Genomic DNA, 25,207 nt, shown 5'->3' on the forward strand with positions numbered 1-25,207 from the left:
TAAAAAAAAAAAAAAAAAAAAAACAAAGAGGGAACATGCTGCGTGCTAATTTTTATATCTTATTTTGGGTTATAGCGCACTGAACGGTGCAACGAGTAGATTATGACAGATCATTATTGATCGAAAAAGTGACATTCAGGAATACATAATACTGAAGATAGAAAAAAATGTGATTGGTGATGAAAAAAAAAAATTCTTTTTTATGCATGCTTCAAAAGTACTCTATCAAAATTATGAAAATTTCATGAAAAGTCAAAACGGCGTCATCCACTGAGAAATTATTGGCAAAATGCACGACTGATAAGTTTAAAAAAAAAGTTTTCACGAGAAAACAAAATTTTCTCTAAACACGAAAACGTCGATTTTGAAAAATTGAAAAAAAATATTGTCGTTGCACCGTCAATGATCTACGTAAACGCTATCTAGCCGGTGTAACTAGAATAAAAAAAAAAATGAGTGACCGATGTATAGGTATACAAATGTGGATTCTCATCGAAGGATGAAAATAAAAAAAAATATGTCTGTCGACGTACCACTGTGGGGACTTGGCCAGGTACAAGAGGCTGGCCCGGTGTAAGGCCCATTTGCTGTATCAGGGCATTCTTTAGAGCAAGATGGTTGCGGCCGTTGATGAGTAACTGGTCCTTGAGATGCTGGGGCGGATGGAAATACTTGCAGGGTGGCTTTTCCCTATTACATCGTCCCTGAAAGAAGAAAGCAATAGATAAGAGAAATAAAGAGGTTGCGATTGAAACAGTAAAAAAAAAATGTTCAAACAGTGAATACAATTGAAAGTGGCGATACGAGGGGTCGTGACGTCATTATCGAAGTTCGATAAATATGCATCTGCAATTGACATTCCGAATATTGAGATCGGTCGGAGAGGACAAGTCACGGAGCAATAACAGGAGCCGAAGTAAAATCGAAGAAACGGGGGTTGTACTTGACTTCCCTCATCATCCCTTACAATATACTTTTTCAAGGGTCTGCAGAAACAACGTCAGCAACATCCCTCGGTGGGAAATAAGCTCCCCCCCCCCCCACCCATAAAATTACCAGGAATTCAATTTTCAGCGCTCGCAAGATCGACGCTCTCATTGCTTAACTCGTAAAAAAAAAATTGGCCATTTTTCAAAATTCCTTCCAATCAACCCCGCCATATATCACTTAGTGAAAAATAAGTCAAAAATGTCCTTCTTAATAAAGCACAAAAAATTTCAGCTAATCACGTAAAATACGGATCAAAGAATTTCCGATCGAAAGTCCGTAAACAGATAATTTAAGTGGAGTAGGACGCAGTGAGAAGCTTCCGCGCTGATAAGAGACAACCTAGTTGATAACAATAGGTCTTGTAACATGGTCTTAGAACCGAAGTGTAACATGGGTTTAAGAGAATAGCATCGACAGTAGTCGGGATGAAATAGGGTGAGAAGCTATTTGTCGAAAGGGTACCAAACAGGTAAGTAAGGTGTACCAGGTAGAGTGTACAGGGCAGTACTAATTATACTTAACAATATTAGTTCAGGTAACACGAGTACAGAGGGCAGCAACGTGCACCCCAGTCGACCCGGTGCGTCACAGCGAAAGCATCTCACACGTCGCCACCTAGCGGACCAGCGATCCAACTACCTAGCCAGAAGCCACCAAACCGCCATCGCTGTTTCTCATCCCGGAAATCCAGCGGCTTTCGGTAATAGCGGCTTGTAAGCGTAAACTCGCGTGCCCTTAGTGCTCAAATATCGGCTAATTAAGCACATTCAAGAGTTTCCTGGTACACAGTCGACTCGGGCTACAGAGGCGCTTCGTATGGTCGCCCTTCCCCTCAGCTCTCTTTCTAAGCTCGCGCTGAGAGGGGAAGCCTTCCCCCACTCGGTCGCGCTTTTCAGCGCGAGTTAACCGCCATCTGTCGAACGTTTGGGTTATTACGATGGACTCTCGGTAATATCGCACTGTGGCTAGTTAACGCATCTCAGGGCATCGGGTGTGCGATTATACGGAAAGCCAAGTGTAACTTAATATCTACGACAAAGCTTCGATCGACTGTCTAATGGAAACATGCTTGATCTTCGGTTTCTTAACGTCATGGAAATATACGTATAGACACCTAGCGATCTTAATAATAGAAAAAAATTTCTATAACTAGTGTTTTGCTGTTATACAACGATAACTAGTACTCTGCGTAACGTCCTTTACCATTATGTTTATCGATTATAAATTATTGACTATCAATTTATATCAGTAGGAACTCTGGGGAATTCACGACTTGACTAAGCACGTGCTCGGGGTTAGGTCTTACGTATGGTAAGTATATCTGCATGGTAAGTGGATAACGAGTGCTTATTACCGATGAGTAATCAACGATAAACGAAGATAATGCACAGATGGGTGTCGGTAACGCGAGACTCACGTACTCGTTGGATCGCATGCGGTAGGCGGGGACTGGAAAGTTTTTCTTATACTTAACGTGGATGGACGAGATGAGAATTTGAAATTGGCGAAAGTCGCCGGGAAGCGACCTGCGAATTTTCAGTAGAAAAGATTTTGAGGTATTACTGGTTACGTAACCCTTTCTAGTGTGACTTGGGTATATTGGATAACACACGTGATATTTAATTCAACCTTTGACGTACCGATTAAGCATCGAATATTATGACGATTTACGTGTAAAATAATATTTTACGAATTTTACGTATTTTTGTAATTCCTTGAATTCTTTCTAAAGTAACTAGCAAGGGAAAACTCTGTTATCAGTTATCTTGATGATAACACGAGTCGGGAGCCCTGTTATACTGTTTTCTCGGATATAAAGAAGTGGGACATTTCGTGACTGCAATAAATGCTCGTTACTGCCAACACGCGAGACACGACAAGTAGACATAGGAACATCTAGTTATTTCCAAGTAACGATAAATATCCCTAGAACACTACGTAGAGACGTACTGGTGTCGATATAAAGGCTGATATGAAATCGTCGTAAAGGTAATGCGAAAATTAAAGGCTAGTACTAAAGGGACGTCTGGAGCGATAGGATCGAGGAAAATATAATTTATCGTGCGAACGACCGGAGTCCATTTGACTGTGAGAATGAGACTTAAGGCTGTAGGCGTTTTATTTGAATTTTATTATGACGTCATTATTTCTTTTAATATCTAGTCTACATTTTTTATTTACATCCCAGAAATCCCTAGACAGTCAACATCAGTTGACTCGAGATGCGCAGAAAATTGAACGGTAAATGTGTGTTTGTAGTTTTAATGGGATATACGTGAATATGAAAAAAATAGGAAATTGGGGGAAAATTAACAAGCTTTGTCGTCCATTATCGATGGTTGTTTCTAATTTTTTTTTTTTTTTAAACCAACAATTGATTTTTGTCTATCAGACCTTTCGGACGTTCGATATACAGGTAGGCTATTTTTTTTTATGAACTATTGCCGAGAACCTTCGAGGTACAACAAAAAAAAAAAAGACATTTTCCTTCTGGGGATAAAGTCAAGAAATTCCGAGACTACCCCCTGGCTCCTATTGTTTCGGTTTTCCGGCATTGTCCAAAGTGACTTGGCGTCCGAGAGCGGCTCAATTACCGTAGCTGAACGACACGGTAATTGGGATCAAGATTGATCGTCATTCTTCTTTTCTTTTCGCAATCTTTATTCTTTGGGCTTTTAGCACTGTCCATCTTATCCCTTCACTTTATTCTCACGTTTCTCTTCTCATACCCTCCTACCCCCCCCCTTGTCCCTGCTCCATTTCCTGTCGCCGTTATCAACACACGGTGAATAGATACCAGAACGTCTGGTCCTTTCTTTCCTTTTCCACTAGGATGAAACGCCCTATTATCACTGCGTAAGTCAAATCCTGTATACGGGAAATGAAAACGTAGTAGTAAAATAACGAAAAAAAAACATTAATAAGGGTGGAACATTTTTTAATAAATTTTTTGAAAATATTTTCAAATTAACCCGCATCCTTTAAAGTAATATTACATAGTAAAAATCGAAAATTCTGTAGGGATATTTTATCGGTCGGGTAGGTATAGCCGAGAGATTTTGAGAGGGTGGCAGGACCAAGGGATAAGAATGAATTTGAAAGTTCTCCACCCCGTAGGTATATACGGGTTACTAGAAGGTTAGGTAGGTAAGGTGGATGTCAAGCAGCATCTTTCACCCCTGTGAAATCCTGTCGTCGAAGGTGGCCGTCGAACACGATCCTTCAGACCCGTGCTAACCCCACTTTATAACCTTTCTACCCCCTCGATATTCCCGTACCCTTCAACCTTCAACACAGCGACCTCCTCCTCCTTCACCCCGTGACACCCCCTAACCTCACTGTCCCTTGTCTTTATCCCGATCCTCATTCTAGCATCTAGTTTTCCTCGCTCTCCAAGGTGCCCCGCTAAAGCCACCCCTATTCTATTGGATGCTCGGGGGTTGGGCGGCTGCAAGATTACTAGGATTTGCGCCTAGATTTGCATATCGATTTCGCACGGGAATAACGTCGTACGCCGCCAAGCTTCACACAATTTGCCTTAATTTCGGAAAACGATATCTCCTGGGTTATCTATATACATATATAGGAAACTCGCACAACGACAAATAATTTAAATCAAAACGTATCCTAGATTTCGATTTTTAAAAATTTCCAAAATAAACAATGGCATTACGACCTGCTTGACGTTACAGTCTGAATTCCTTAGCGCATCACTTTCATTGCAAAGCAATGTAGTGCCGAGCACTCTGAGAAGGTTTAAAGAGGCTTCTACAACCCTTAACAGGATTGGGAGGTTCGTGGAACGAACAACAAATAATTTCACGACAAATAATTTAACCCTCTATGGGCCGACTTTTTGTTTTAACTCCAACAAAATTGTGGGAACGTAAAATCAGAAATTATAAACCTATATATGCAAATGAAAATAAATTTTTCCGTTTAAACAATTTTATTGCGATATATTTACTATGTGACTTTCAAGTCACACCGGCCACAAGTCATAATTATTTTGTAAAATGTCGATAAATTAAAATGTGACCTGAAAGTTATACGGGCCCATAGAGGTTTAAATCAAAACGTATCTTAGATTTCGATTTTGAAAAATTTCCAAAATAAACAAGGTCATTACGACCTGTTTCACATTATAGTCTAAATTCCTTAGCGCATCACTTTCATCGCAAAGCAATGTAGCACCGAGCACTCTGAGAAGGTTTAAAGAGGCTTCTACAACCCTTAACAGGATTAGGAGGTTCGTGGAAAATAACGTGTTACAGGGGTAAGGTTGGCATATATTTAAATAGGGGATGAATATAAGATCGCTATATAAGAAGTTGTTTGTTTCCCGTGACAAGGAGAAAAAAGAAATATATTTATATCCATCTCGAAAAAGTAAAATATTTTTTGACAACCCCCCAAGAGTAACGCTGATGGAAAAACAATGTCGACTTTGAAATACGACGGCTCGCAGTACTTCCTAGGTTTCGCCATTATCGTAGAACGTTCACGTAAGTAATAAAAGTGAGAAGAGGGTGAACATTGTTAGGGGATGGTTTGAGCGTCGAAATGGTACGAGGACCGGAATTGGTGTGAGGGTAGTTTGATGCGGTTCCGGGCAGGTTGGTCACGTTTTAGACTTGGAGTTGTCGTCCGCAAGTAGCGACAAACCTTCAGCCCCCTTCACCCAGTCCATCCCTTCCACTGCTCTAAACCCGACACAACCAATGTCTCTACTCTTGCTACCCAGTAGTCTATGCCTGTGGATACCCAGACAGCGCAGACTGTGTACTTGACGATCCTAACTCTCTGAAGTGTCGACCTTGTTGCCGCAGACGTCGTGGCGACGACGACGGCGAGTTAATTTGAAAACTGAAAGCACCGAAGGCACTGAAGGCATCAAGTAGCTACACTCACGACCCTCTACTCGAAAACCTTACTACGTGTACGTATGGCTCCTGCGCCGAAGTGGTTAGAGCTCAGATTAGCCAGACCGCTTTACAAGACGCTTCGCGAAAGCTCGGCCTCCCTCGGAGACTGACTTTGTGCAGCTACTACGAGATCATTTTGAGACTGGCGTATATATCCTTTGGCAATGCTTTCGACTGGAGACACGTGGCGAGCGATAACTTTATAAAATTTTTTTAATTTTGAAAAAAATTTTGAATTTCTTTTTCTCTATCTCATACCCTTACGGATCTGTCACGGGATGGGTTATCGGGGTGCGTAACTAGGAAAAGGCTGATATACAATTGACTGTGTAGAATCGACGTGTACGTGGTTACGTGTGTAATACGATAAGGGTGAGCAGTAAATAATTTCGTGAAAACTGAGTTATCGTTTAATGAATACCTCTAGGATGCGGTATGGGGCGGGGGGAGAGCGTGGGGGAGTGTTGAAGCACCCTGGAGTCTAGTGCAGCATGCAGACCTAGTCCGGAGCACTTGAGCCTAAGGGTTGCCAACCTCTGATTCTATCCTAAAGCGTTAACCGCCAGCGTTCCATTCCACCCTTATACCTACAATTCTGGAAGTTTCCGCACCCCTTGCATTCGGCATTAAGGGGAGGGCTTGAGAATTGACGATAATTTGCACGAGAGTCCGGGGATTCGAGTTCTTAGCGTTTGATTCGTCAGCACAATTAAACGAATTAATAGGGGGCCCTCGTCGAGCCGTCACTGCCCCCAAGCTCAACGAGCAAAATGAACCCCCGTCACTCCGTCTTTCCGCCTTCCGAAACAACCCTCTCCTTCCGCCCTCCTGGAATCCAAAGAGCCGAGACACGGATTTAATACAGCTCTCACCCACTCTATTTCCCTCATCGTCGCACTTCGTCACTATCATCCTTTTCCATCATCTCATCCACCCCCTGCTCACACCCACCCCTCTCTCATCCCTTACATCCTGACAGAATCCGCACTAGCCGCATCGCGTTAACCGCGGCTCGCCGCCTAATGGAATCATTCGCGTCTGGCTGCGTGCGTCAAACGATCCTATTAGAATTTCGAAATACGTTTTGAAAATTAAAATCGATTTTTTACCGATCATAATAAAAACCCCTATTAGATCTAATATTAAGTTTCGAAAAAATGTAAAATTTTATAGAGATATTTTTTTATATAAGAAATTTTTTTATATAATAAATAAGAATTATATAAGAAATACATAGAATCCTCAGAACGTTCGTTTGGCTGTATCAGATGCGTCAAGACGTTAGGAGGGATGCTGCGTTTTAAAGTAGGGGGTGGGTTCGGAAGGTCAGAGGGTTTTGACGGTAGGGGGTGTGGGCAAGAGGTTCTCAAAGAATAGCAATTCGGCGTATTTGACCCGTCAAGTGGGTCTAGTTGCAAGGATCGATCTTGACTGTAAGGGATGCCTACCCCGAAGAGGAAGACTTTCAAAGCCATGAATATCTTTTTTTCTCAAAGTACCAAGATGCTGTGTAGATGTTACCCGAGAGAAAGAAAGAAAAAATGATGGGAAGGTAAGGTAAGGTATAGTAAGACGACCGAGGGGATCGACGAGAGTAGAGGGGGAACGAGAAAGATGAAATTAAAGAGAAAAAAAAATAAAAGAAAGAAAAGGAACACACCAAATCCTTTAGAACCATTTCTCAAGGTTTTCTTGTTCTCCGTTGCTACCACGGCAAAGCCAACATCCCTTATGGCTGGGTGGCGTCTTCCATCGTGGCAAAAGTCTTCGTAGACATCAAAGGACGCCGACGCGTCTCTCTGTGCCAACGGAACGACGTAAAGATCCTTGAAAGCAAACCTGCTCGCAGGCGACGTCGAGGGCTGGGCGATAATTATACGATTCCCGATAAAAAGGATTCTGCCTGCACCATCATTCTTCTCTTTATACGAATCATCCCTCTCACTACCCTCTCTTGTAGATTTTTTTTTTTTTTTTCAGTATTTATGATTTCTGTTTTATATTTGTATGCTTTGTTTTGTACGTTTATTATTATTTTTTAATTATTTATACCAATTTGCATTTACCGATCTGTCATTGGTATACTGAATATTTTTGATATACGATATTTCTTTCTTAAATATTTACATGTAAACTGACGTTTACTATGGTTGTACCCTAGTTTACGAGGCCCAAAGCGTTCTATCAAATTAATTGGATTCTCTCTCTCTCTCTCTCTTAATCTCGCTCTCGCTCCCCCTTTTCTCTCTCACTCTCCCTCTCGGTTTCTCTGTTACTGTCTCACAATTACATTCTGTCATTTCACTTCTGTGGGACGCGGTGCCATCAAAGTAATTAAAATACAATTAAGATTGAAAGGCCGAAGTCTCGTCTCGTGTACCTGTGCATTATTCATAACGTGGCTCAGTGGCGTCTTTAGTTCCACCCCTGTCCCTATCATCTAACCCTGGGAAACCTTACGCAATTCCTAATTCGCATAGCCTAATCCTCATTTGTATCGTAAATCCCGAGGAAATTATCGCAAACGTCGCAACGGACAAATTACATTTGCGCGAGGGGCGATTATTAAACTCGGTATTACTTTTGGATTTGCATTCCTTTTTTACTCCAAAAACAAGGACAGGCAGTTCTTTGGTATTTAAGTTACAGCTGCGTTCCGTGCCTGCGGTTCGTTGAGAACAAAAAAGAGTAGATAATAAATATGAAAATGATGGTGAACGAGCTCGTTCTGGGGGTGGGTGAAATTTTTTACTTTTTTTTTTGGTTAAAAATAAATATATAAATTTTTAACCCTAATCTGCTCGATCACTCGGTCGGCAGCTGATTTCTACAAGTCCTGTATTCCACAGGTGTGATACAATTATAAGGCACCTGAATAACACGTAATGCAATCCAATTCACGGGCCTTCTCCACGTACGCTGGTTACACCGATATATTATTCCCTTTGCAGTAGAGTCCAGGTGCGCGAGCACCTGCCCCCTGCCTAATTTGAAATCCGCATACGGGATTTTGCCGGGCCTGGCGAAAGATTGCTATGCCGGAAGTCGTCGCGGCGCTCCAGAGACAATGGCCGTAACTTCCGGCAGAGGCAAATTCACTCTGGTCATTAAACCATAATGAATTGCCATTTGAGAATTTTTGCAAATAACTGCGTGGCCGTGTGAATATTTGAAAAAATTTTTTTATTCTCAGCCCATATTTCAACGTTTAGTTCCAAGGGTTGAAAAAGGCAAAGTGAACGAAGCTAACAAAAAAGTAAGTTCGTGCTAGGTCACTCCACGTACCTTTGTAGGTTAGGTGCAATGGATATTATGCATATGTAATTAATTAAAAAATTACGTCATAAGCCAAAATCCCAGTAACCCGACTGTTCTAAGAATAATAAATCACGTTCGAACTTTGTAATATCGACTAAGAAAAACTTTTCGAAATAATTTCTTTGATGACTTTGAAATTACATAGCAAAGCCATCATCAAAAGAATTTCAAACTTCCCGCCACGCCATAACCCACCAGCATAGCACGTACCGAATCAAAATAATAATACACACCTACGAATTAATCACTGCTGCAAAATTCATATCCACCCATTAAGCATACGTGTTGTATTCCAAGTGCAAAGTACACTGCGTATGTGACATACGCCAATTGCGAATATTCTCTTCCGTCAACGAGATCGTAAACGGGACTTTATCGCCGCGAACAGTACGACAATTTCGTCAGACTGGCGCCAAAATAATTATAGTCGAAACCCACCCCTACGCCCAATCCCCTACAGGTCGACGGACCGTGAGTGTCGGACGAAGATAAAAACCAAGAGTCCACTATCGGAGCAAGAGAGAAAAAACTAGTGTTCGCGAAAAACAAGAAAAAAAAAAAAAAAAAGATGGCGAAACGAAAGGGACAAGGGAGTAAATTTCGGCCGCATCATCAACCACGAACACGCGGAGCGGAGAATATTAATCATCTTGTTTTTAAATTGAGAGAACCGCAAACCCACCCTACGTTGCCCCGTCTCACCCTTATCCCCTGGCATACCACATATATCACACTGTACACGTACTACACAACGTACACCTATTAAAACCCCGCAACCCTCATCCATTTCGGTTATGTGCAAAGTCAAAAAAAAATAAAGGGTGAGGATCAAAATTGCCAAAGGACACGCTCGACCAACCCCATTGGTCCTCCAGAAGGTACTCGACTTTAGTGCACCCTTAAGTGTCGGTACCTTCAAAAAGACTAAGGGTCCCCCGTATGTAGACACAACCCCTGCCTCTTCGTTACCCTTGCACATTGTTTGCTCCACCAAGAAACGTTATCGTTTATTAATACCCCTTCGCCTGCTATTCCCCGGTACTTTCAAGTGCCCGGTTAAGTCACTACGTTCGTTCAAAAACGTTCTCGTCATTACGGGGTACATAAAGAGACAGTAACCTACCCCTGGTTCAGCACCGCGAACCCCCCGGATCACGATGCATCGACCCTAAGAACCTTTCAAATCGGATGACTCGTGCGTATTGCATCAGAATGAACTATTCCTCTCTTACGTATTACCAGGCACTTTCTGAGACTAGAAATAGACGTATACCAGACTAGTCATACAATGACGATACAAAGGGACCTGAAAGCTTTCTGGATGAGGAATCAAATATTATGATTACTTTAGATGCGCTGGACGGTCTGGGTCCAACTGTGTTATTCCACTTGAGGATGCATCGAGTTTTCAATTTCGCTCTATAATTTTGTCGTTTAGATCCACTGGGCAGTGGTTGTTTGTACTTTGGACGAAGTGCACTTGCACTTTTGAAAAGACAGGGTGCGCTGGGTGCAAGTGCATTGCTTGATTGGTATTAAGAAAACAGGCTTGTTTACAGGGTAGAGAGGGAAGTACGATGCACTCCAGGAACGGATCATGAGCAAGTACCGTGAGTGGGATGAAGCTTAGGCTTGTAGCTGAAGGAAAAGAATGAGATAGAAATACAGAGTACGAATGAAGCAGAGTAAGAGAGAGAGAGAAAGGAGAGACAGAAAGCAACAGGTTGCAAGTAGAATGCAGAAGTGACAACTGAAGTCGCGAGACACAAAAGTGCCTGGAGGAATATAATGCCGACCCCTCATAACTTGAAGTACAGTGCGTCCGAAGTAACTCTATCGGTATCATTTACCTAGTCCAGGGAATAAAAGAAAATTGAAAAAATTTCTAGTCTGTATCAAATTAGGAAATATAATCAGCTTTGTAAAATTTTAACATTTTTTATTAACGTTAACGCACCGTCATCTGATACAGTGCGTCCGTAGTAACTTTATCTGTATCACGTGTACGGTACAGTCAATGTAAAGACAATGAGCGGGTAATACTTGGGAATGACTGTAACATTATCGAAAATTATAATAAATGTATTTTCGTATTTGAATAACAACGATTCAAATTACATGTTGAAGTTGAATTGTTCGCGAAGAAAATCAGCGAGCTACTGTATTATTACATTGTATAATCGGCCGTAGCGCGATACAAGGGGGATGGCAAGATGCGGGACGGCAATTCCATACCGGAATTATTATAAGAGTAAAGTGGCGTCGCCAGAGGGTGGTTTCGCAAGCGGCTCGTTCGAGGGAGTAACTTATGAATTCCGCGTAATTAGGTGGGCAAACAGCAGTAGCAGCTGCTACTACGGGGCTACGGCTGGGTGCAAGAGCAGTAGGTGGGTATCTATGCCGTTCATCCCCTACGAAATGGGAGGGGGGAGGGAGGGGGGGAGAGGATGAGACAGAACGAAAAGAGGGTTCAAACTAACTCAGTTCATTTCCATAAATACTGCCGTGGAAACATACGGACTGTCTGCTTAGCCTGCGGCGTTCCTCTCGGTATATATCTCTTGTATGCTTATCTCCCTCACTCTTTAAATGCGTGTATCGCCTTGTCCCTCTCTCTCTCCCTCGTTTCGTCTCTCTTGGATACCGTCTAGCCCACGGGACTCTACCGAACCCGCCGCCCCCAACGCCAAACCCCGACGGCTCGTATCGCTGGGAAAGCGCGAATTAAACTCCATTTATTTGACACCGATATCGCATTTCGCGTTACGACAAACGAAACCCTGCGCTGCAATCGTGGGGCTCATATGCTGAATATGATAATGCAACTGTGAAAAATTGGCGGGAATGTTTGAAACGGGACACTGTCGAATTTTGAATTTTAATAAAAAAAAAAATGTTATCAGTCATAAACTTGGACAATACACCAGGGGTAAGCGATCTTATCGAATTTTTGTGAATTGATTTTTGATATTTTCAAATACATCAAAAAATATTTAACTTCAAAGTCGATAGTCGCGCTGCATACAGTGTGTGCAAAAAGTATGAATGGATATGCAGGATAAGTGGTCGAACATCCATATTGGAATTTCTCGAAGGAGTTGACAATCCTCCGGGGAGCGAAATTCCATCCTGAGTAGGATGATCAGGATGGAGGAAGAGGAGCTGAGTAACGTCGGAGATGAGGAGGGAAGTGAGGGGGGTAGGTATCACTCCAGATAAGCCGTCAATGCCGTATGGGGTCGACAGGGTAAGACGCCATTTCGCTGCAGGAATAACGATGGGTCTTTTGCAATTTTTCAGGAAAACCAGCTCGCACATACGTAGCGGCTATTTGTAATAAGGTAGGTAGAGATGGGCGATAGGGCTACTAGGCGGGGATGACTTTGGCGATAGGGGGCGGAGGGGTGGTACTAAGGGTGGTTAGGTGGTCTACACTCCAGGGAGTGATAGCCGAGCGATGTATGGTTATTGGGAGGCCGGCGGCATCGATTCTCACGACCAGGGAGCCACAGATCACCCCGAAACTGAAACTCCCAGCCCTGCTTTTCGAATCGCGTATACCACCCTGTAACCCAAAAACCACCCCCTAGTCATTCACTCGCTTCCGCGGGGTAAATAAATATTTGGCGCGATGGTTGGCACTTTTGAAAATTAATCCCGATATTGAGATTCAAAAAAAAATTTTTTATTCAACATCCGCGCCAGTGACGTTTCAAAAAGTTACTCGGGGGTTGTTCAATGATCTGGCGATGTCAATGATTTTGAAAGGGGGAGGAAAAAGATAACGAGAACGCCAAATTGATGCTTCCATGGGAATTTATTACTGGGCAGGTGGTTCTCTGCGGTGTGTCGAAAAAGAAATTAGTGACTTCTTGTTAGATACGGTAACAAAGCGACCGAGTGCTAAAGGTATCTTCGAAAAAAGAAACGTGTGAACGTTGCAGCAAAAAGCGTTTGCGCCAAAGGGGATGATGGGGAAGGTGGAAAAAAGAGGAAGCGAGAGAAGTCTGAGAAAGGAATGGGGTGGAACAGGGTAAAGGTAGAAATTCACTTCTGGGCAGGCAGAAAGAGATGGGAAGTCGACACGCTACTCGATATATATATATATATATATATATAACCCATTTACACACTGCCGCTAAAAGTTATCGGTTTTCGAAAAAGCACAGGGCCCCGCCTTCCCATCCCGCTACCTTTTTCTTTGCGCCCACCCACCCACCATCCCCAAAAAGTCACTCGAAACAAATGATAGGATTCGAAGATAGGATCGTCTACCTACCCTCTTGGACCGGTCAGTGTAGACACAAAAAACGTAAATATTTTACTGGAGGATTTGAAAAAAAACGGTTTTACAAAAATGTTCAATTTCGTACTCCATTAGATATTGATAGCTTGGATCAAGAATTCCTACACCTAATTAATTTCTGCACCAAGGATGAAGCCACTTATACCAAAGGGGTAGATACACCCTGAAAGAAGTAATTTGGGATAAAAAAAAAGGAGCGTTTCTAAATAACCAAGTATACAAACTTCTCCTGGCAGACACTCTTAATACATACGTCAGCATGTACGGGTGCATATATATACATATGAGCATTGAAATACACGTGTGTGGAGACGCATTTGAGCTCGAGTACTTCGGCTACCTGATTGGTCCATGCCCTTGGGAGTCGTTCCAAGATCTTCGTCTTTTTAGGTCCCTTCTCTCTGTACGAGATTCTCTTTCCTAACTCTCTTTCCACGTAGGAAGGTGTATATATATATATATATATATATATATATATATATATATATCTCGTGTAAGACCATATATGAAAGTATAAGGGTAAGATATTTGGGCTGTGGATGTTAGTGGTAAGAGATGTAGGGAGGAGGGTTGAAAAGGAGTACGGAAAGACGAAAACTACCCTTGCATCGATACGCTCTTGGGATCACATAACCCCCGTGCCGGTAAACTCGTCAAAATTTCATTTTGAGAGGAATGAAAAAAAAAGTACAGGGGAATAAAAAAATATGGAACCGAGCACCATCTACTGGTGGGATAGAGAGTAACAGCCATCGTAAAGAAATGTGGAAAATTTCGAAAATTAAGAAAAAAGTCATGACGTCATCCGAATAAAAACGGTATTGCTATATTTTGAAAAAAAAAAGAAAAAAAAATTATAGGAAACTTAACAAGGTGTTCACGTGACCTTCGTCGAACGAGGTCTCAATACGAATCACCAAGAGATTTCGGGATTTAATATCTGTGAGAATTCCTGGAATCGACACGAGATTTCCTCGTATTTTATCCACTGTACGTAATTGGGTCTTGTGATTGGGGATTCACTGTGTATGAAAAAGCGTTAACTGTTGATTCTGCTTATAACGGTTGATGGTTCGCGTGGCCGAGGGAAAATATGAAAGTTAACGGGGGGTTGGTTAACCCAGGTTGACGTGCCCATAAAATATATATATATATAGTTGTAGGCCGACAATTTTTGTTCTCCAGCGACTTTTATAGGGCAAACACTTCATCCCTTAGAATTTAGTTTTATATTTATTACCCCCTCTCGCCGTCCTTCGCTCTTTATCAGTATTTCATTTCATACTCGAGTAAACACGCCCTCGACAAATTTCTCACCCCCAACTAGCACTTTCCGTAGAAGTAGGACAATAAGGAAAAAATTGATATAGCCTACGAGACTCTTGATTGAATCGATATCCGTAAGGGTTGGAGAAGAAAACAAATTCGCCATGGCGCCCATCGCCAGATGCCCAAACAACCCTTATATTGTTTGCAGCAAAGAAGTTTTCTCAATACCGACGTTCCGGTAGACGCCGACGAGGTCGTTCTTCTACGTCGACCTTGATGATCGTCCTGACTAAGGTTTGTTTGTTGAAAATTATACGTGTCACGTGGTGCCACACTTCTCCGACCTTGACCCGACGACAGGCGTCGCCGGGTAACGATCGAGAAAATGTAAGTGGATGAGGAAATGACTGATCAGACGAACTTAGCACGGACTCACGTAGTTTCCCATTAGTCAGAGTTCCAATTGAATTGCCATTCTTGAATTGTCGATCCATCCCGTAACAGTATACGTGCTACTACTATTATTCCTATAGTCAATACTAGGACTGCTATCTTGTTATCAGTACCTGATTACAGAATTATTGTGGAAAATTCAAGCGGAAAATTCATTTGGTATATAATGAAAAGTGAATGCTATATATATACATAGAACGTCGAAGAGTATCCTAACGACGGTACAAATGAATTGGAATGAAATGCATTGACGATGGGCCAGGATTGCGGAACGGGGAAAACTCGTGGCGTCGCGTAAAAGTCACTAGTGGAAATCCGGACTGGCTGAAAGGAGCGTCGTGGGATTACTAAAGGATTTATTTGAGATTTTCTGCTGCCGCTACTATTGCTGCTGCAGCAGCAGCTATCGCAGGCATTGCTGTGCTTCTGGTGCATCTCAGTGATTCGGTGTACAAATAGGAAAAATAACACTGACTGATAGTAACGTTAGTAGCAGTAGTAATAGGTAGTGGTGGTTGTCGAAAGTAAAGAAGGTGCAATAAAATTGGCGAGAAAATCTATCGAAATTCGCCTCTTGAAAATTCTCAACAATCTACTTACAGAGATATACATATATTACGTGCTGTACTAACGCTCGTAGTTTCAAGGCGAGTCTCGAGCGTAACTGTCGTCATAGATATCTTAGGAGACTAAAAATGAGCCAGACTAAAAATGATTAAGAATACTGAAAAAAAAAAAAAAAAAAAAAAAAAAAAAAAAAAAAAAAAAAAAAAAAAAAAAAAAAAAAAAAAAAAATACACACTACGTATAAATATTAAAGAAAAAGCATCTTTTGGGTAATCACCACTGTATATGGTTTGCCATACTTTTCAAGCATCCTCTCTCCAGCCCTTCGTTCGCTGTTCTCTTTATTTTTATTCTTTTTTTTTTCACTGTCTTTTCTTTCTCTTTCTTCGTGCGGATTATCCCGACAAGGGATCCCGGACGATTTTTTATGGAGTAAGTCTCGGATTACGCGCGGAATTTACGATCCTCCGATAAATCGTAACGACGCGAATATCCGTCGCGACGGAACGAGACGAGAGACGCTGGACGTGAAAAGAGAAATACAATTAAAGCGAATGGATCCGCGAAAGGAGAGACAAAGAGAGAATAGGGAAACGGATAAAACGTAACAAAATTGACGCTGGCTTCGTTATATTCTCACGGGTGAAAAGTGTAGCGAATCGGTAGTGCAGTCGCTTCGTCGAAGCAACGTATTTCAATACATCGATTCCCGTCTCCTTCGCTCGCCGCCGACTCATCAACGCCCCAAGGGGAAACGTCTTCGTTACCACAAGATACGACGACGTCAATTCTTAATTAGTTTCGTTTCTCTTTCCCCATTTCGCAAGGACTTCGTCTTCCTTTCTTTCCTACGTGACCCTTGCGATACACCTTTCTTTTTATCTTATTTTTTTTTTTTCAACGAGCTCTGGTCTTGCGGTTGACAATCGCCGAAAAAAAAAAAGAAAAAAAAAATTCGAAGAAAAGTTAATGGGAAAAGCCCAAGAAGCATCGAATAGCTCGCCGCACCTTGCATGTATACTTACAAGGAAGCTGTGAGAGGGTAGGATGCTGCGAACGAGGGAGAATCTTTTGTAAAAATTTTTAGATTGCTTGCAAAAAGAAAAAAGGATACAAGCTCGAGAAAGGATCCATAGACAGAACGGAAGAATTATTACCTCATAGTAACACGGAGTATCGATAGATCAATGAGCCGTGATTGCTGGTACAAAGGTCCGCAAATAGCCAGAGAAAGACGGGAGTAAGGGAAAGAAGCGTGGGTACGAGAGAGAAGGTAGAGGGAGATAGCATTACGATAGAGCATAAATCATATACGCTCGAGAAGGCGTCGCGACGCGTAGCGTCGTCGCGGATGAATCCCACGAGGATCAATCTTGGCCGGAAGTCCCGGGTTGATAATCGTAGCGTGGGTAAAGGTCGGGTAGCGTCGGGACGCTCAGCTGATGTGGAACTGGAGGGGGCAGTTTTGCTCACGGCTGTTCCACGAGGTTACAGAGGGGGATGAAGAGGAGGGAGGGCGTCGGTGGGTTGGGATTCAGGGCTTGAGTATTTAGGGGGATGGGGGAGGGGGAGGGGAGGTTCATAAGGTAGGAGGGTTATCAAAGAGGGAATAGTAGGAGGTGGCGGTACGAGGTCTTGCCGGTGGGAGGCGAAGGGAGGGCAATAGTCAGAGTGGCGCCACGACGCCCGTGACGTCTGTCGGCGCGTCGGCCAATCAATAGCATCCCCATGGCAACCACAGATAACATCGGACACACACCGTACCGTACCATACCGCGCTACGTCATGCCACTTCTGCTTCCTCTTCGTTCGCTTCCTCGGGCGGCTTTAAGGGTTGCGAAAAAGCCTTCATCCCCTACGTAGCCACCCCCCTAGATGCCCGTGTGGCGTTTGACATTTCCCCTGAATCGCCGTCTACGTTCCGGCGCTCCGACCTAACCTAGTTGTGATTGACCAATAGACACCCTAGGCTCTCCGTCTGATCCGAAGCCGTGACTATTACCTACCCTTAATTCTGGGTCCATTTGCCACCCTTCGTCAAACGATCCCAGCCACATTGTCCCGCGTGTCATGGGAATCGACAGCTGCCAATCAGCCTGGCGCATATGCAAAGCCAGATTCGGGTGCTGTACGGCGGTTCTGTCTCTGATCCGATTGGCTGGTGGGAAGCTGTACGTTAGATGAGTTCAGTTGGTAACTTTCTAACTGGATTTGAAAAGGATCCATGTACCGTATGGGATCTCTAGTCTTGACTGTCAGGGGCTGCTACCACTGGCCAAAGGCTTGTTTATCGCTCTCGGGCTGGACTACACGTGTCTGGTTATATACGGGTTTAACCACTTTCGACCACGTACGATTTTCTTGCTCCACCTAATAGATTTCACTTGGCTCCTTGGGCTAGTTTCGCTGATTCCCAGGGACTAACGAGTACTAATTCTTGGTGCGAGGGCATTTCATGGCTGATGAAGCGTCAGGTTGTAAGTTCGACTTGAGGATGAAAGGAATTAGGGGCAGGGGAGCAAAAGAAAGAAAAAAGGATGAAAAAGAGAAGGAAAGTGAGAGAACACGACGTGGCTCTCGTTAGGGGCAGCAAATCGAGGGGATGAAAAAGATGGATCGGACACGATCCATGTCGAGGGATGATTTAATTTCTTTGGAGAATTCACCGAACGACCCTAACTCTACCTCTTGGTCCATGTGAATTGGTCTGATGTACTAATTATCATTGGTACCAGGTTCGGAGAACCGATGACTCGCGGAGTCCGATCAAGCGGAAATGAGCCTTGAGTATACCGGGCAAAACTTTATACTCGATTTCTACCCAAACGAGTAAAGGGTAAGTCTAGACAAGGGTTGATAGAGATACATTTCTAGGGGTGGAATTCTTGAGGGGGTTCGAATGACGTCATTTTCTCAAGAATCTCGGAGAACGTTCATCAACTAAACGGCTGGACCATAGATCGGCATATGAGCTTGTATCTCTTCGTACGACATCGTCTACCATCAGAATCATCCCCTAAATGGCATTTAGGGGTTGGTAGCCGAAGAGATTAATAGTCGGTTAAACGAGAGTATATCGAACGGATCGTTTCGAAGGGCGGTAAACACGCTGAAGTAGAAAACCCCTTTGTCAAAATGCAAGCTCACCCCCTCTGACAACCCCTAAAAGGAAAAATCTGAACTCCATATTCCACTAGTCACCACTCGACTCCATTCCACTTCACTCGAGATGGAGACTATTAGAACAGCAAATCTTCCACTTCCTGTATGACGTACTTCCGGCCATCTCCCAGAGACTTCCCAGTCGGTCAGCCTCGTGTATACCCCTGCGCGAGCACATAACCCTTTATTGTTCGCGTGGAGAGAAGCTTTGCCAAAGAATGGCAGTTTTCATTCCCATCCGCTGGCGACGTCGGAAAACTTTCTGGATGAGCAAACGGCGCATTGAAAACGACCCTTACGGGCACAGTCAAGATCTAAGCCGCTGGATAACGTAGGTGGTGTATTACCGGATGTCGGGGGTCGGGGGGATGGCTGTAACTTAAGGGTCGTAGATTGTCCATCGTACGTTTCTGCATAACAGTGCGGCAGGAGCATTTTGAATGTGTGATTTAACGGGCTGTTTTCGCATTGTACCCAACGGTAACTAATAACTTGGTTTTACGAGCGACCGTCGCGATCCCGGTACTCTGGCTGGGTACGTACGTAGCGTCGGGACGGAAGGCGTCATGGCGCCGCGACGACTACAACCCCCATCCCTCGAGAACGGGAGCACCATCGGCCGATCAGCTGGTCGGGACGCCGAGCGCCTGGACGCCGTCCAACCGGGTTACCCCCATCTTTCGACAATCATCCCCACGAAAAAGCCCTTACGGCTGATCTCCACTACCACAGGCCGTTCGCGTAGAACCTAACCTCACCTTTGAAGCAACACGCCCCAGTCGTATACACAGACTTCTATTCAGGGTAGAGTCAGCTAACGTCAATCACAGCCCATCCCTTGTTCCAGTAACCACGAAACAGTCAACTGGGACGTGAATAAATTTAAACCATATTATTCGAATAAAAATTATAATTATTGTTTTGAAAAAAAAAATTTTTTTTGAAAGTCAAGCATGATTGTAATTAAAATGTATCAGGTAATTCAAAATTTTTTTTTTTTTTATTTTCGCATCAGCGGTGCGAAGTGGAGAGTGCGAAGAGGCTGGGTGTAGGATCGACGTCCGTCAACATACGAAGGTATGTCAGTATGTTAATATCAGAGTATTATAAATGCTCATTACCGTGCGCGAAAACGGATTTCACAAAGCGTCGCGACGACCCTCACAACGACGTCCATTTAGGCGCCGTTGAATAAATAAAACTTGAGGATTCTCGGATTTGACTTACTGTCGCAGCATCCTTGCTGTCTAGTCAAAATTAATTTTGATTACTGCTTTACTTTGAATTCCCGTTTATTGGCATGACGTCACAAAATTTTTGACGAATCCACTTTTTTTTATCAATATTCGTCTGCCTTATTAAACGTCAAATTATAATTTCCCAAGGGCGCCATTACATCCGAGATAAAGCCAACCAGCTTCTTCTACGCAATTCTCGAAATTGGTCCAGCTGGCTCGAGAACGTCAGGCAGATGGCCGAACAGATGAGAAGATGCCTTGGTCGATTCGCACTACAAGCCCTGGCGTTATTCGCGGTCGTGGCATTCAATGGAGACGGCACCAAGGAATTCCTGATGTTTGATTGAAAATTTCTCAAGACCGTGGAATGGCATGTGCCAAATAAGGGCGGACATATAAATGGCGAGCATTCGACGGGATATTACCAGGGAATAAATTATTAGAGATAAGAAAAATACCTGAGGTCTCCAAAAAGAAATTTCAAAATACAATCAAATCATGATTACATCAAAATTTTCCCAAAATCAGTAACGAGACCTCCCAGGATATTATCTCCCAATGACTAACCATCATCTGGCAGAGTGCCGAACGAAGACTTGATACAGATTCCCCGGGAAAATTTAGGTTACTCCAGCAATTCAAATCTCGCGCGAAAACTCCCGAACACGACGTGCCGTTCTTAGATCCAAAGCACGAAAATCCCACGTTAATAAAATTAACTCCGGACTTTGGGATATATCACGATAAGGAGAGTCTCATACGTTTATAGTCTATGCCGTAGAAGTTCATACAGTCTGTCTACGTACCAAAGCAGAAATGCACTATACATAAAGATCATACAAAATCCTGGGACTATATCACGTTCCCAATCTCTATTTAGATCCTACACAGGTCATAGATACAGACAGTTACATATCTGCCCAGCGCTTGGGTACAGTCACTGGAAAAAAAAATTCCAGCCATAGTTATAAAAGTAATACTTTATCAGATCGCAATTGATCAATGGAACAAAGCATTGAAACAGGGAGAGAAATAAGGGCGAATCAAGAGTGATTGATGCCGTTGAAAGTTAAACCAGTTTGAGATCAGTTCGCAAAGTGTGCCGTCTAACAAAATTATATGATTCTGTTCCCTCGTTCCTTACGTTCAGGTTCTGCAATGATACTGTAACGACGCATCCCCCCAGAACCACCCTTAAATCCCACGTAACTTCTGGCTTCGACTAAGCCAATTCCTACGAAAAGTTTAAACTGTGTATCAATGCAGCTGGTACGGTACCAGTCGCGTGTTACCTACCGACCGGCATATTATTATGTCTACGAGCTAAGCTCCTTGCGTCCATATTTATGTTTTGTCTAGATTGATCTTTGCCGGTCGTCGTTCCGACTTCGCCATATCTTTCGACGACCCCCTCCCCCTCTCCCGACAATTGCCACTGTACTGCCGTCCGACAGGTGAACGCTGATATACGAAATAGTAGACTAAGTCGATAAAACAGATTTCTACGTAAATGAACGTCCAATGAGTATTAACCCAAGTGGACGTAGTAGGGTAATCGATGTGAGTTCCTTTATCGTAGCCACCCTTAACTCGTGCCAGGGGGTGAAAGTCGTGCGTGCGTGTTGTACGTGAGGGAGGGTGGCATGAGGAGGGCCAGTGGGGGAGGGGGGGGTTGCGCGTGTGGCAATGGATAAGATAGTTTCGCCGAGTGGGAGCCGCCAAGGGTGGCGGCAAGGTGCGTAACGTCGGAAGGGGGTAGTTTTTGAGAGAAACGGAAGGAATAGAAAAGCAAAGAGGGCAACAATGGGGACATAAGGGTGGAAGCGAAAGGGACAGTTTGCAGGAAGAGTGAAGTACAGAAGGGGTGGTTTTTGGTTAGGCCGTAAGGGATCGGGGTGGTAAGGGTGCTCTGGTAGATGGGTAGTATGGGCTAGGGGTTGTCTATAGGGGTGGGCTCAAGCAGCCCTATCTGCAATCGCAATCGATAGAACTCCGAAGACCCCCGACCCTGCCTACGATATTTAAATGTCAGGCACATAACACGCGCTCGCCACCTCTATAAGGGGTGGCCTAACATTTATACTCGCCCTTACCCGGCTCGAGCGAAACAACCCCTGGCGCGAACGAGAGCCTCGCCACCGACCTTATTAGACTCAAGCCCGGTTGGCTTGCGTATCGAATGAAACGTGGATCTTTGATGCCTCGGATTATTTTCTTTTCTCTTGGGGCGGGAGACCCCAAGAGACCTTTGAAAACCCACGTGACCCGTCAAGTGCTTCGTTACGCGCGGCTGATATCTCCATATTCACCTCATTCTCGAAGAAACGACAAATTGATACTACGGGGTACTGTTATCGGCTATTGGTATCAATTTGCATGATCATGGCCTATCGAGATAATCGTCTATGCATAATGTTCATGACGTCATACCGTGACGTCATATACCACCTGCGTCACGAGGAAATTTTTTTTCGCGCAAAAAAAAATAAAATCAAAATTTTTCACGCTATCGATACGAGACGATCGAGATTTTTAAGATTTTATTGTATTTTCCTTCGTTGTTGTATTTCGACTCGACGATTAATCCTGATTGATGAGGGTTAAATTTTGAAAAATCAATTGCCAGAGATCGACCTGCAAGATCATATTGAATTGATAACAGGTGGTTCGACGTTTCTCTATGTACCGGGTGTCCCGGAGGAACGAGGGATGTTGGTAGGTTCGAGATGAATGACGTCAGTGTAAGGGGATCGAAGGAGGCGAAGGAAAAGGGGCGAGAGAGAAAATACAACGAAAGAGAAAGCAAGTGATAGAGCCGATGATTCGAAAGATTGGTACGCGGGAACGTTAATGATTAAGTGAGAGAAAGGAAGAGAAAAAAATCATCATCGGGTAGAAGGCCTCGTTAGCAGACGAAGTTAGCTTCGTAGCACGCGACGTGACCCGGAGGACTTTTTACAGTGAGTAGAGGCAGAGGGTTGGTAGAGGGTAGCTTTAAGAGGGGATAATACCTAGGACAGGGGGATGAAATGATTTATAGTCTGGGTAAATTTTTTTTTAGCTATTTCCTTCGGAATAACATGGGCGAGGGGGTGGCGTGGAGGGAGGTGGGAGCAGAGAGCTAATTAACCTCGGCATTGTTAACTCCGGCGAATACAGTATGCGAAACTACTATTTTGCATCAGTCTGCGGATAATTACGTGACGTCAGAACTTTTGGCAAAATGAAATATAAATATTTCACTCGCAATAAAAGCAAACGCCGTGGTTTATCGTCGCGATCGCGATGACTTTCACTTTGCCATTTTCATTTATTTTATCTTCTTATTATTTCACGTAGTCTTTCCTCCCTGTCTCTCTCTCTCTCCCTCTCCCTCTCACTCACTCTCCCGCTCGCTCTTATAATCTCTCCACTGATTACTCTACAGGCAGTAAGAGGCATTTTATACGAAGTAGTCGCGAAGTCAGGTTTATTATACCCAAGAGACGTTCTACATAGGGCGCCATTGTGATTCTTGGTAATCAGCGCCGCCACACGGTAAAAAAGCGAACTACGATCTTCATACAAATTTCATCGTAAATATACGTCATGGTACCTTTTCCCACTTGTCAACAGCCAAAAAAAAAAACACCACCATAAGTAACTCTTCGGAATCCTTAAAGAACCCAGAAAACGTACCTGCAACAAAGAAAAAACGAATTTTTGTAATATTTGACTGTAGATAAGAAAAATATAAAAAATTTACGTTAAATATCGACACAAGGCAATAGCTTAGGTCTAACTACAGCCGGCAGCACCAAGTGGCCAGTGGGTTAGTAAGGTGTAAGTAAAAGCATGTGAAAGGCACGAAAGTAAAAAGAAAGGGGGTAAAAAGGGGTGGTATAAAATAACTTAGAACACTAATGGGATTCAACTGGAGTTTCGTAGGAATCACGATGGCTAATATATCTCGGAGGCGTACAGTGGGTGGGTGGATCGAGTGGGCTGAATGGTAGGTATAGGAAGCTGCCGGCATCGTAATACGTTCCCAGTGGGGTAACCCAAGGTAAACTTTTGATAGCTAATAATAAATTAGTAACACGAGAAGGCCTTACTAAGGGGCGGTTAGGTTCTGCCATCCATTCTCGGCCGAGCGGTTACTAACACGCGGTTTGAAATTGGAGCTCAGGGCCGGCTCTTGCAGGTTCCATGCTCCGGACGAGGGTTCCGCTTGTGTGCGCTTCGTTTCACGTGGTTTCCAAGAGACACGCGAAGCGTCGCGACGCTCGGTACCGTCACCTCATTATGCTAATTATTTAAATCCCACAACGCCCAACCGTATTACGGCTTGTCGCACTAGCAACACCTGGTATATTAGCGTTTATTATGTTGCCGCTAAGAAAAAAATACCTCGCCGCTATTACTTTTCTCTAATGATATAACGCTGTTTCCCTCTCTCTCTCTCCCTCTCATTAGCTTTGGTACCTAGTACGTCACCTTTACCACGTGCGTTACGTCACTGCTACCCTCCAGTATCTGGCATCTCCACGTGGGGATTCGTAATGTTGGCAACCAAGTGGTAACTTTGTTCTATGCTTTGTTAACTTTATAATATTACATTTCGCATGTTATGTTTAGTATGTTGGTATCACTGTTTTCCTTTGAGACGAACACAAAGCGAATTGAAATATTGTGCTAGTAATTTTGTTTGGTGTTTCAGTCGATATTTTGCCATAATGTCGACAAGCCGTTGGTAGACGTTACGTGTATCGAGGGTTTAGCATTTTTTTATATAGGGTGATAAAAATGAAAGTATCGAAAGGTCAGAGGTTGGTTAACGAGTGAAAAGTTGATTTAAAAGTTTTTAATAGAATTTTTACATTTAATTTCATCCTGATTCTTAACTGCTATTGAATTATGGTAATTTCGGGAAAAGTGCTATTTCGTCTGTTTCTCAGTGACATTAAATTGGGGTGGAACTTTAATTTGGGGATGAAATA

The 25,207-nt window shown here is 43.3% G+C and overlaps 1 protein-coding gene across 5 annotated transcripts in view; it reads right to left on the reverse strand.

Annotated features, from left to right (window-relative positions):
• The window catches only part of LOC107264420 (protein muscleblind), a 203,103-nt gene that overhangs the window by 49,995 nt on the left and 127,901 nt on the right, over window positions 1–25,207 (reverse strand). For all 5 annotated transcript variants that reach the window (XM_025081692.1, XM_025081693.1, XM_025081690.1 and 2 more), the window contains one exon: window positions 534–704. In XM_025081692.1, the coding sequence (XP_024937460.1) occupies window positions 534–704 (171 nt within the window). The remainder of the gene's footprint in view (window positions 1–533; window positions 705–25,207) is intronic.

This window comes from Cephus cinctus, unplaced genomic scaffold (genome assembly GCF_000341935.2).
Source record: "Cephus cinctus unplaced genomic scaffold, Ccin1 Ccin1_scaffold0169, whole genome shotgun sequence".
Classification (NCBI taxonomy): domain Eukaryota; kingdom Metazoa; phylum Arthropoda; class Insecta; order Hymenoptera; family Cephidae; genus Cephus; species Cephus cinctus.